Raw genomic sequence first — 12,413 nt, forward strand, 5'->3', positions numbered from 1 at the left:
CGGCCTTTGGTGCACACAATAGAGTGGCCGACACTGGGTTCTTCGGCCATGCATGGCGATCGTCAGATGGTTGGACAACGGTGTTACGGGGTAGCTGCGGGGGTGCAACTCCCTTGGTGAGGGTGGCCTATCGTAGGAGTTGGTCGTGGTTGAGTGTTGTGTCCTCACGCATGCGAGCGGCGAACATCGACGCACGGAAATGCTATACAAACTTATAGACTAAAAGTTTTCTTAACAAAATATTTTGATAAAAAAAAGTTACGTGAAGAATAACTATAAGCTTTGATACGAAAGAAAAGATATAAACATCGTGTTTTGAATCAAATGTTACAGAAGTTTCATTTATTATTTGGACGAATGTCTTTAGTGCTTCAACTTGTATTATAAATAATTTATAATAATTAATTTTAACATGAAGATAAAAAAAAAAGATAGATTTATCGTTATAGAGAATCATCTTAATGTGAAAATGATAGTATTTAGTATTTATTGCTTATGCTTAGAGATAGCTTATTTGATGTATCTTGATGATGTATATTATATTCCTATAATTCTAGAATTTTAATTTTTTATTTATAATTATTAAAATATTATTTTTCTTTGGTGATAATAAACTTAATATATTTATAATTCATTTAAAGTTAGTTATGAAATTATTAAGATAATATTTTCTTTTGGTGGTGGTAAGTTCAATATATTTATGATTCAGTTAAAGTTGATTATGAAAATCTAAATGATCGTTTGTACATAATTAATCTTAAGCTTCAAACAATTCTGTAATTAAATATTGGCATGACATATAGTTTCATAAACTCCTTATACTTACATATGGCCTACTCTATATTTCCTATTTTATCGAGAGATATTTTACTACTTTTATAATTGATCCATTAAAATTAGAATATATATATATATATATATATATATATATATATATGAGATTCATGTAATGTCTCAAGCTTGACATTACATAAATCTAAATATAAATATTAAGATTATCAAATTCGATATGGGTGATAAATTTTATGATAGATAAATTTTATGAGCTCAATCAGAATTTTGATTCTTTTGCTATATATTTAGGAAAGTAGGATATTCAATATGCTTTATCAAGTTCGGCACAATAGAAAAAATTATTAAAAGATAAAATCGTACTATTATAAATATAATAAGAAGCAAGATAGTTATTTTTTATACTTGAATTAAGATGAAGTATATCTTGAATATGATTCCTAGTAAGTTAGTTTCATCAATTCCTTTTGAGTTATGGACCAGTAGAAAATCCAACTAAGATATTTACATATTTGAGATTTGTCTTACAAAAATAAGAGTTTTTAATTCACATGAAAAGAAATTAGATTCAATTATTATTTTAAATATTTTATTATTTATCAAAAAAAAAAAAGATATATATTTTATTATCTTAATCATAGTACGAGGATAATTGAATCTAGTAATATAAGATTATTAAAAAAAATAAATTAGTAGAAGTGATCTTAAATTTAATCTTAATATGGAGGAGATATAGGTTGATATTCTTTTATCATTTTATATTTAAGAAGTTATTCTTCAAATCACTAAACAACTTGATAAAAAGAATAACAAAATAACATTAATAAACTCTCGCATAATGTTAATATTATTGCTGATTACTTATATAACAACTACAATTTATAAATTTGAGAAACTTTTAAATGGAAAAGAGATGTATCATTTTTTTTAATGTGATATATCGATAAAAATTAGATTATGATATAGGAATAAAAAATAATTCTTCATTTTTTTCATAAGTTTTGAAAAGTGATGATTTTGAGAACATAATATGATAAAATAAAAAAAGAGTTGAAATAATGGACCAAAATGATGTATGAAAACTCGTTGACTTACCTAATAATTATAAAAGAGTTTTTAAAACTAAAGGTAAGAATAATGCTGAACGATATACACAGTCAAAATTATGATAACATTTTTTATATAAAAAAGATTAATTATTATGAGATAATTTTTAAGATTCAATAAAAATCAATATTGTTTAAAATTGACTTAGAAAAGAGTCAACTAAAAGAATAAATGAAAGAAATTATTTCTTATATTACACAATTGAAACTTTATTATATGGTCTTACCTATACTAAATCAGATATCAATTTTATAATTATAATATTGGGTATATACTAGAATTAATCAAGAATAAAATATTGAAAAGCTATAAAAGAATAAAAGTAAGATATCCATGAGCAACGAGACTATATGCTCAGATATAAGAAATCAGAATATATTAAAATAATAATATTTTTATATATTTATTTTATAAATTACTTTGATAGTAAGAAGTTTATTTTATGATTTATGTTTATATTAACTATAGTGACAATTTATAAGAATAAAATAATATAAGTTGTATTATTAATAGTAGAAGTTGATTTCATGGTATACTTTAAAACCATTAATCAAGCATTATTACTATAAAATGTCATCTTAAGATTTAGTATAGTGCTTAATTGTCAAAATATTGAAAAATATTTTATGATATACTATAGTAACTTTCTTTTGTAAGAATAGTAAGTATTATAGTGGTTTTAACTATATTGACATAAATTACTTTATCGCTAAAGAAAAAGTCCAGAACAACTAATGTTAGTTAAGAACTTGAATTCTACTGTATTGATTATTGATACATTTAATAACGCCTTACAATTTAAATCTAAAATGTTTAAGAGAATATGTTCTTATGATTGAGTTTATAAATAACCATGAAAGATACGATGATGTATACTTGATGGGCATCATAATTAATATTTTTATTTATATATTTAAAATTATTTATTTGTATTATCTTATTCATATTTATATATATACAACTGAATATGATAAAATAATTTATCTTGATAAGATAAATTATATGGGTCATTATGAACTTCATTAAAAAGAACTAACAATGTTATACTATATAGAAGAAAGTATAATATTGATAATACACAACTACTATAACTTTGCATTGCCAGTCAAACTTAATGGGTATTATTATATTTATTATACCTATTGACCTATTTTTAAATTCGTGTGTATAAAAGCTTTTCCAAATTTTAGAATCCAATTAAGTAAAAAAAATTTTAAATAAATTTAATTTTATTATTTTGATTATAAACTATTTTGTATCTTATCAATTAATGGGTCAAGTGAAAAAATATTATATTTTATGAACCTAATTAATTGATTAAAATATATTAAGATTCTAATTAATGTTATGGACCAATAGAAAGAAAATCTATGTATGTCATTATATATTAGAAGATGATTTTAATGGAGAAACTTTTTGAAGTATCATATCATCACACATTATTTCTTTTATCATATCATCACACATGAACCTAATTAATTGATTATATATTAGAAGATGATTTTAATGGAGAAACTTTTTGAAGTATCGTATCATCACACATGATTTTTACTTCATTAATTATAATGGTCCTAAAATAAGAAAAGAGGAAGAGAGTTTAGTTATTTCTTATGCAAATTAATAACACATGCATATTATCATGGTGCGTTGCTTCATAATATTTATGGTACTCTATTTATTATCGTGTTCAGAGGTATATTATCTTTCATCTTTATTTACAATATTTAATTTTAGTTTTGGTATTAAATTTTTACATAATATTTTTTTTATTTATTATAAATTAAAATAACATGTCGATCAGATGAAGATGATAATTAACGATGTGTCATATTTCCCTTATCAACTTGAAGGAGGAGAATTTGCAAATAAAAGGTAAGTCATAATTCAATAAAACTCAGAAGCAAAATAAGATTAACAATTTTGGATTATTATAATCTTATTTATTTAAAATATTTACTTATCACACAGTAAGCAACTGAGATGAGATGCAAGCATCAATCTTAAGGATTAATTCAAAGTGTTTAAGTTGTCAGAACAAAAAAAAAAGGTTTTAGTACTTCATATTTCAATTATACAACACAATAACGATTGACAAGTCTAATGTAAAGAAATCAAGGGGATTCAATAAATGATTAAGCAAAAACTGCATCAAGACTTATTAGACAAAAACCCATTTAATAATGTGTATTAGATCCTTTTATGATAAGCTTAGATAAATTTTCGATTAAAATAGAGAATTAATTTATGACATTATTCTATCATTATTTAGTTGTGAAAACATGAGCTGAACTGTTCGATGTTACTATTATTAGCACAATAACATGTGAGGATGGATAAGATCTTATATCCATTATCATATCTACTCAAAAAGTATTCCACACTAATCGAATAACCTAAATCCTTAATCGATATTACGGAATAGATAGACACTATGACTCATCAAACCTTGTCTCTCTCTCTCTGATATCATCAGAGTTTTACTGACTACCATATTTTTGACGTCTGATATCACTTGAGATACACATCCCATTCACAGAGTAGGATCGAGCTACTATAATTCATCGCCCATTGGAAGCCTATCTCATATGTAACATAAGATTCATTGAATTCGAGCATTGCAATCTTATAACACACCGTTATAATCTGCCAAATTCGAAGCACCACTCTCGGATAAGGGTTTCACCCTTCACCGTATTCACCACGTGTTCCTCTTGTCGCGTGACTTCCGCCTCCCGACGCCTCGGCGTTCGTGCTGCCACACCCGAAGCGAACCGTGGCCGTTCGATTAACCTGACGCGAGATTAACAGCGCTGGGTGCCATTGACTCACTTCTTCCATGTCAGCGTGTGACCTTTTCATGAGATGTGGGTCCCGGTCAACGATTGTCTTCACTTCCAACCGAATCACGACCCATCGCGTACCTTGCTGGTAGTTGGACGGAAGGCATGGGTCTCGCGTGGAGCCCGCAGATGGTTTTGGTTTTTAGTTCTCCGAGATGTACAAAGCCGGTGGCACCGGATAATCCAACAGCGGACTACGTGGAGTCACCGGCTGCAGCCGGTGGCCTTCTCGAGTACGAAGAAGAGGGAGCGCAACGGACACAGACTTGCCATTTCGGTCTCCCTCCGGCCATCGACCATATAAGTGACACCGTCCGCCCGCCCTAATCTCATTCTCTCTTCGATCTCCAGCGTTCGTGCTCCCCCTCATCCTCGAACTCATGTAATATTTTCTCTTTTTCCCACATTTATTTTAGCTTGTTTGGTTTCTGACCTCATTCCCTTCATTTTATACTATTATGGTGCTTAATCTTGGTTATTTTGTTGGTTTTAGATCGATTATTTCGCTTCCGTTCCATTAAATGTAGCTCCTTTTGAGTCTGAATGTTGATTGCTGATTCAGTTGATAAGGATTTGCCTCGAGAATGGCTGAAGCAGTGGACGGGGCGCACGAGGCGGTTGTCTGGAAGGTGGAGCCGCACTCCTCCGTGGCGGAGGCCGACGACTTCGACCGCTCGTCGAGGCAGCTCGATCGGCCGAGGTTTAAGATCGAGCGGAGGCTGTCGTTCGAGGAACGGTCGCTCAGCGATCTCTCCATCACCGGTAATCTCAGGCAGGTCGACAGCTACGGCAGCATGCACTCCTTTGGCGCGGTGCCCACGCCGACCTCGCCGGATTGGAGCCCGTTCGAGCTGCCTCCGATGGTCGATGAGGCATGGGATGCCCTCAGGAAGTCCGTCGTCTTCTTCCGGGGGCAGCCGGTGGGGACAGTAGCCGCCGTCGATCACGCCTCGGGGGAAGTCCTTAACTACGACCAGGTACACCCAATGAAGACACGCCTGTTCGACCCAATACCTCTGTAATAGTTGAGCCTTTAGATATGTGGTTTCGGCCCTTGGATCAGGTGTTTGTCCGTGACTTTGTGCCAAGTGCTCTGGCTTTTCTAATGACCGGTGAGCATGAGATCGTTAAGAACTTTCTCTTGAAGACAATTCACCTTCAAAGTTTGGAAAAGAAGATAGATCAATTCAAGCTCGGGGAAGGGGTGATGCCAGCGAGCTTCAAGGTGAACAATAATCCAACCAGGAAAACTGAAACTCTAATGGCGGATTTTGGTGAGAGTGCGATAGGGAGGGTTGCACCCGTGGACTCTGGTTTTTGGTGGATCATTCTTCTCCGTGCCTACACAAAATCTACTGGTGATCTATCCTTGTCAGAAACCCCTGAATGCCAAAATGGGATGAGGCTTATCTTATCGTTATGCCTTTCCGAGGGGTTCGACACATTTCCCACCTTGCTTTGTGCCGATGGATGCTCAATGATTGATCGTAGAATGGTAAGTTTGTCGACATGTTGTTCTTAGTTTGCAGTTCTCTTCCTCGTATAATGATTGTGTGTGTGGTGCAAACAAAATTTACAGGGTGTTTATGGCTACCCCATCGAAATCCAAGCTCTGTTCTTCATGGCACTGAGATGTGCTCTAGCGATGCTTAAATCTGATGCAAAAGGCAAGGAGTTCATGGAGAGAATAATGAAGCGCTTGCATGCCTTAGGTTACCACATGCGACGTTACTTTTGGCTTGACTTCCAACAGTTGAACGATATATATCGCTACAAGACCGAAGAATACTCCCACACAGCAGTAAACAAGTTCAATGTCATTCCTGATTCGATCCCGGACTGGATATTTGACTTCATGCCTTGCCGTGGTGGCTACTTCGTCGGCAATGTGAGCCCTGCAAGAATGGACTTCCGATGGTTTGCTCTTGGTAATTGCATTGCCATACTGTCTTCGCTTGCTACACCAGAGCAGTCAGACGCAATAATGGACCTAATCGAAGAGAGGTGGGAGGAACTGGTGGGTGAAATGCCATTGAAGATATCTTATCCTGCTTTAGAAGGCCATGAATGGAGGATCGTGACAGGTTGTGATCCCAAAAACACCAGATGGAGCTACCACAACGGAGGTTCTTGGCCAGGTAATTAGTGGCAGTTCTCTCTTTCTCTCTCGGTTCTTTTACGCTGTATCATCAAACCCGCAGCTAACTCTGAGTTTGTATTCTCTTCTTCATGCGATGCTGTTGACTGTAGTGCTTCTATGGCTGCTCACTGCAGCCTGCGTCAAGACAGGCAGGCCGCAGATTGCTAGAAGAGCGATCGAGCTTGCCGAGAACAGGCTGTCGAAGGATGGATGGCCGGAGTACTATGATGGGAAGCTTGGGAGGTACGTCGGAAAGCAAGCCAGGAAGTTTCAGACGTGGTCAATCGCCGCTTATTTGGTGGCTAAAATGCTGCTCGAGGACCCTTCTCATCTTGGGATGATATCTCTGGAGGAGGACAAGGTGAAGGCGCCTCCCATGAAGAGGCCGGCTTCATGGACTGCGTAAATGTCAACCTTCTCTCACACCATTCTTTGTTGGAAAGTCATCGTTCCTGTGTCCGCCGTCCCAACTTTGGTAGCTTCGAGTGTATTAGAACATTAACCTGATCTCAATGTCGCGATGAACTGTGATCCACTCGATTGAAATATAATGAAGTTTACTTTTGTTGGATTCATCTCAACTCGAGGCTCCAAATCAATTTGTTGAAGTGTACAAGCAAGTGATGTGAGATGTTCATATCAGGTCTTATGTATCGTTCGATCAATCGTCAACAGGTCGTGCAAACTCCATGATGTTAGATTATGTTCTAGTAAATATAACAGCTGTTGTAACAGCTTTCGGATTATATTAAATGATATGATCTCCGTAACGGTTTACAGTAGCGTTATGATTGAATATAACGCCAGTTTTCTTCGAACCTTAAAAGTTACAAGCTTCGCCAAAACGGTTAATCGATCTCCGTCTCGTTCCTTATTCCCTGAGATGGCTGGCGGAGTACCCGATGACGACGGCAGCCGCGGCGACGCCCAAACAGCCGCCACCTCCCGACCCTATCCTCTCCCCCCAGCCTCCCCAGGCGGCCTTCCGCCGCCGATCGGTGGAGTGGCGCCTGATGACTTCGACCCTTCTTGTACCCGTATCTGACATGAAGGTAATCTGCATTCGTCAATATAGGATTGCTTGTTTCGGAATTTTAATGTCTTTTCGATTCATTTATATGGCTATTCTGCGATGTTGTTAGGCAATCACCGATCTTCATTACTTTTCGCCTCATTATGATGCTGACACTACATTGTGAGGATTAGCTGATCCTTCACCAAATGTTTTCGTAAATTTAGCTGGATCCTTGATAGGTATTTGGATGGTTGTCGGCGTTGCTAGACTGCTAAGTGGTCTCAAATAAACCTTAGGGAGAATTCCAGATTTGTCTTGCATGATCTCTTTGGTGTCTATCATCCCCTTCTCTCCTTAATGAACTAGTATTTCACCAGAACTTTGAATTTAGACAAAATTACACTTTAACTTGAACACTATATTAGTTTAATTAGTCTCTTGTTTGTTGATACATGTTAGGAGGCATTGTCTCCTCCGTGAATTGGATAGAACACTGGTAGGAGATGATCAACCATGACTTTCATAGTGAACCATGCAACAAGAATTTTATTTTTTTGTCAAGAGGCCTAATTACATGCTTGCTATGGTAGCATCTAATCTGATATAAATTAATGCAAAATTGAGGAGACAGTTCCAACTAGTAGTAATATTATCCTAACTAGATGCCCTAAAATCTTGTTCAATCCTTCCATGAAATCTTATTTATCATGAGAACAACCTGCACTGCATCAGGACATGTCCAAAGAAGATCTTTAGATGCACCAGTTAGATGAGTTGAATAAATTACAATTAGTAGTACGAGGAGAGAACCTAGAAAACTTTGTTGAAAACCAAAAAAAAAAAGATTACTCTTAATTTGACTAGCGGTTTTGCTCCACCCCAAATAGTTCAGACATTATGGTTTGTTGTTGGCATGGAGGTATCAAGTATTCCAATCACCCATCTGCATGAGTCCCGTGCCACATTCCCATATATTTTTGGACATGGGTCTTACACATGCCATTGCATAGTGTTCATAGCCTGTTGGTGCATTATGTTCTGCTTGGTATGTGCAAAATGATCTGTACTTTTATGAATGGTAACGCTATGATGTTTTCAATGCAATTGCTTATAGATTAATTATTATTGTGATTTTTTTAAATCTTATTACATATATAGTTAGACTAGTTGAAATCTTAGTTCAGCGGTGTTGGTGGTGGTAGTAGTCGTTGCAAAAGATGTTATGCTTTCATGGTGGACTTCTTTATATTCTTAGGTTTAGATGCTTAGACCTGTAGCTTGTGTTGATCTGGTGTTTGTTTAATTTAGTCATTTTTGGGGAATTTGTTGGAAAATTCAGTGTAGGATGTTTTGGTAAATGGTAGTCTGAGACAGATCTAAAATCCAGAATAGTTTTGACAATCTCATTGTTTTATCATTGAAGGGAATAGTTCTGAGTTCAAGAATAACCAGGTTCAATTCCTACTGCAATTATTACGCTGACATTTCAAGAATAGAATTCATGTAAAGATTGCCATAACATCCAAACTTCCTTACAGCTAAATTGACTTGATCATTTGATGTTTACAAGTTCCTGCTTTGCCATCACGCAGCATCTCTTCCGCCTTTCCTGCTCACATACTCGCACAGCCGGCACGGCAGCGCATCGAGGCTGGTGGCACGGTTCTTCCTGTAGTAACCCATCACACCGCACCTCCTCCAAGCATGGTACTCTGCATAGGCAATGGGGTCATCTGCCACAGCCTTCACATACGAAGCCAGCGCTTCCATGGAGTCAAACTTGGATCCATCAATGATAGAATGCGGAGGGACGAAGCTTTCGACATCCGGTGCCCCAAAGTAGATGGGCACTGCACCAGCATCAAGAGCATAGTAGAGCTTCTCGGTGATGTAGCTGTCCGTCTTGGTGTTTTCAATGGCGAGGACAAACTTGTAATGTGACATGGCACAGTGTACGTGCCCCCACCAGTGTTGTTTGGCGACCAGCTCCATTTTGCACTCGGGGTAGAAGGAAAGTGCTGCATCACTACCCCCTACATTGTTCACGCAACCTCCAAAAGAATGATGGGTGATGTGGGCAAAAAACTTCTCGGCAAGTTCGTTTCGGAACTGGAAACACCGCGAAGAAGACCAGTAGACAAGGATGTCCTGAGAAGATTTGGAAGGTAAGAAAAGAGTAAAGATAACATATAGTCATTTTGCTATTTTTCAGAAAGCAATCTATATAAAACCACACGCTACTGTAGTCATGACAATTACTGCATTTGATTGACATGGTCAATGGGATATTATCAAAACTCTAAGTTCTTAATTTCAGGCATATTTGTAGTCATTTCTATCATTCAGTAATCAGGATTTTAAATTGTAGAAGAATTTTCCAAGTTTCTTTCAAACATAGAAGTAAAATGCTTAAATTTGTTTGATGTGATTTTGAAGCTCACCATCAATCAATATTTTAAGTATAAGATTTGGAACTTGTACACCACCATCAGATTCGAAATAATGACTAGCTTATTTGGCAACAAGATTTTGAGTGATAATGGTAAGATCTTGAGATCAAATTTCATTTGTACTACTTGTCCTTGTAGAAAAAAAAAGCTAAATTTTAGTTTGGTAAAACATTTTAATTTGAACCATGTCTAAAATGAGAATATGAAATAGTAATATTTTCTTCTTGTAAATAGAGAGCAAGCAAGCTTATAAGGAGATGAACAATAAAGTTCACACATATTATAACTCATGCAATTTGGAAAAAAGCAATAATATCAAAAGACACCACATTAAGTATCCAAATATATCCACTTGTGACTCCAGGAAAAGAGAAGTGATAGCTTACGCTTCGTTTCTTAGAGGAGACATGGTAATTCCGGGATTTATGAATAAGGGAAGCAGGGTATGTGCACTGCACATCATCCTTGGCATGATAACCAACAAATATGTCTTCATATCCTGATCGTTTCCTAGTGGGTTCGATATCCATATACACTCGAAGCGGTTCACCCTTTTGCCTCTGTCGGCAACAAAAAGAGAGTTATTAGAACAAAGATGTAGTAGACAATTGGGGATACACAAGTGGTTCGCCTTAAACGTCTTACCGTCTTCGGAGGCGAATCCCACTCGAAGAACACGGCGTCGGGCTTGTCGGCTAGGGCTTCGGATTTGGTCCAGAGGCAGGTCATCCCGCACCGGCACGAGTACAGATCATCCATCTCGTCCGGGATCCAACTCCACCCCTTCACCAGAATGCTGACGTGCCTGGCGCCGAGGCTCGAGCAGTCGCCGGCCTCCGCGTCCTGGATCGCCGACGGGTCCGCGGTCCAGTTACTGTAACCGTGCTTCTCCCGGAACCGATCGCAGCCCACCTCCTCGTCCCATCTCGCGAACGCGGCGGCGAGGTCAGTGAAGGTCTCGGGCGGATGGTCAGGGGTAGGGGCGGTGTCGGGGAGCGGCTCCGCGAGCCTCCCAACGTTGTCGGCGAGGGCTGGGGCGGGGGCAGGGCCGGGGTCGGCGATGGTCCTGGCGGCGGCAGCGAAGGAGGAGGAAGAGAAGCGGAAGTGAGATGAGAGGGAGGAGAAGTCAACGTAGGTGGTGAGGAGGAGGACAAGGAGGACGAGAACGGAGGAGGGGAGGAAGCGAAGGAGGGCGTGGTTGTTTACCGGCGGCATCGGGCCAAGAGAGAAGAGTGGAGGGAGAGTGGCCGTTGTTTGCTGTTATACTTCATTTTGCCTCGTTATTTTATTTTAAGTTCGTGATATAATATATATATATATATATATATATATTATAAGTTAGAAATCCAACTACCAATTAACTTAAAGTTATTGATATAAAATTAACTTATACGGATATATATAATTATAATTATAATTATATTGAGAGAAGCGAGCATGGCGTGGGAGACGAGATGGGTGCGGGGCCACTCAACATGTGAGTTGGGAGCCACGAACTACGCAATCGAAACTTATAATCTACTCAAATGTTGCACATAAATGCATGTACTAAAAAGTCTACCGAAGCTTATGGTGTGGTCATGTGATTATATTTGGGTGACACGTTAATATTTTGTGTCAATATGCTTTGGTAACTTGTCATATTCAAAGTGAAAGAAAGTAAGTGTTATGGTAAATAACTTTTTTAGCCGTGGCCTCGGGCCGACGCGGCTCGTTTAGGGGTCCGAATGTCCGGGGTCTCGGGTAGACGTCCCCCAGGGCCTCCATGGGGTTCGAGGGACGATGGTTCGGGTTGGGAGGAAGCTCCGCTGCAGCGCCGGGAGGAGGCGACACCGCTCAGGCACCTGCACACAGGTTGAGCCGGGAGCTCGGCCCGACCCCTCCGACGATCAAGTTAGAAGACGTGGAGGGGGTTTTGGGAGGAAGAGAGTTTTTATAGCGAAGAAGTGTCCTCCAAGTGTGTTGCGCTTGTGTTCGTCCCCCCTCGTTTAGAACTGGGGGGTATTTATAGATGAGTTTGATGTTACCTGATGTGGCTGCCTGTAGGGGCAGGACATTACCTCTCGTGG

At 37.8% G+C, this 12,413-nt stretch overlaps 2 protein-coding genes across 2 annotated transcripts; one reads left to right on the plus strand and one right to left on the minus strand.

Moving 5' to 3' along the window:
* Positions 1-5,329: 5,329 nt before the first annotated feature.
* LOC135613624 (probable alkaline/neutral invertase D) lies at positions 5,330-7,285 on the plus strand. The gene is made up of 4 exons (XM_065110653.1): positions 5,330-5,716; positions 5,803-6,234; positions 6,319-6,877; positions 6,990-7,285. Exons 1-4 carry the CDS (start codon positions 5,534-5,536, stop codon positions 7,283-7,285), a joined length of 1,470 nt encoding a protein of 489 aa, XP_064966725.1. The 5' UTR covers positions 5,330-5,533.
* A 2,005-nt stretch (positions 7,286-9,290) lies between these two features.
* LOC135613625 (alpha-(1,4)-fucosyltransferase-like) lies at positions 9,291-11,587 on the minus strand. Its single transcript, XM_065110654.1, has 3 exons — positions 10,990-11,587; positions 10,731-10,904; positions 9,291-10,042 (listed from the first exon to the last, which is right to left on the minus strand). The coding sequence occupies exons 1-3, from the start codon at positions 11,557-11,559 to the stop codon at positions 9,479-9,481; spliced, it is 1,308 nt and encodes a 435-aa protein (XP_064966726.1). The 5' UTR covers positions 11,560-11,587; the 3' UTR covers positions 9,291-9,478.
* Positions 11,588-12,413: the final 826 nt, after the last annotated feature.

Source organism: Musa acuminata, chromosome BXJ2-6 (genome assembly GCF_036884655.1).
Source record: "Musa acuminata AAA Group cultivar baxijiao chromosome BXJ2-6, Cavendish_Baxijiao_AAA, whole genome shotgun sequence".
Taxonomy (NCBI): Eukaryota; Viridiplantae; Streptophyta; class Magnoliopsida; order Zingiberales; family Musaceae; genus Musa; species Musa acuminata.

What these genes read in the sequence shown, in the direction of transcription:
- LOC135613625 (XM_065110654.1), bottom strand. Translation starts at nt 11,559, where the DNA reads ATGCCGCCGGTAAACAACCACGCCCTCCTTCGCTTCCTCCCCTCCTCC. An exon ending in GGGATTCGCCTCCGAAGACG is followed by an intron (nt 10,905 to 10,989) that starts GTAAGACGTTTA and finishes TGTTGCCGACAG; the next exon opens with AGGCAAAAGGGTGAACCGCT. An exon ending in TCTCCTCTAAGAAACGAAGC is followed by an intron (nt 10,043 to 10,730) that starts GTAAGCTATCAC and finishes AAATCTTCTCAG; the next exon opens with GACATCCTTGTCTACTGGTC.
- LOC135613624 (XM_065110653.1), top strand. Translation starts at nt 5,534, where the DNA reads ATGCACTCCTTTGGCGCGGTGCCCACGCCGACCTCGCCGGATTGGAGC. An exon ending in AAGTCCTTAACTACGACCAG is followed by an intron (nt 5,717 to 5,802) that starts GTACACCCAATG and finishes CCCTTGGATCAG; the next exon opens with GTGTTTGTCCGTGACTTTGT. An exon ending in CAATGATTGATCGTAGAATG is followed by an intron (nt 6,235 to 6,318) that starts GTAAGTTTGTCG and finishes CAAAATTTACAG; the next exon opens with GGTGTTTATGGCTACCCCAT.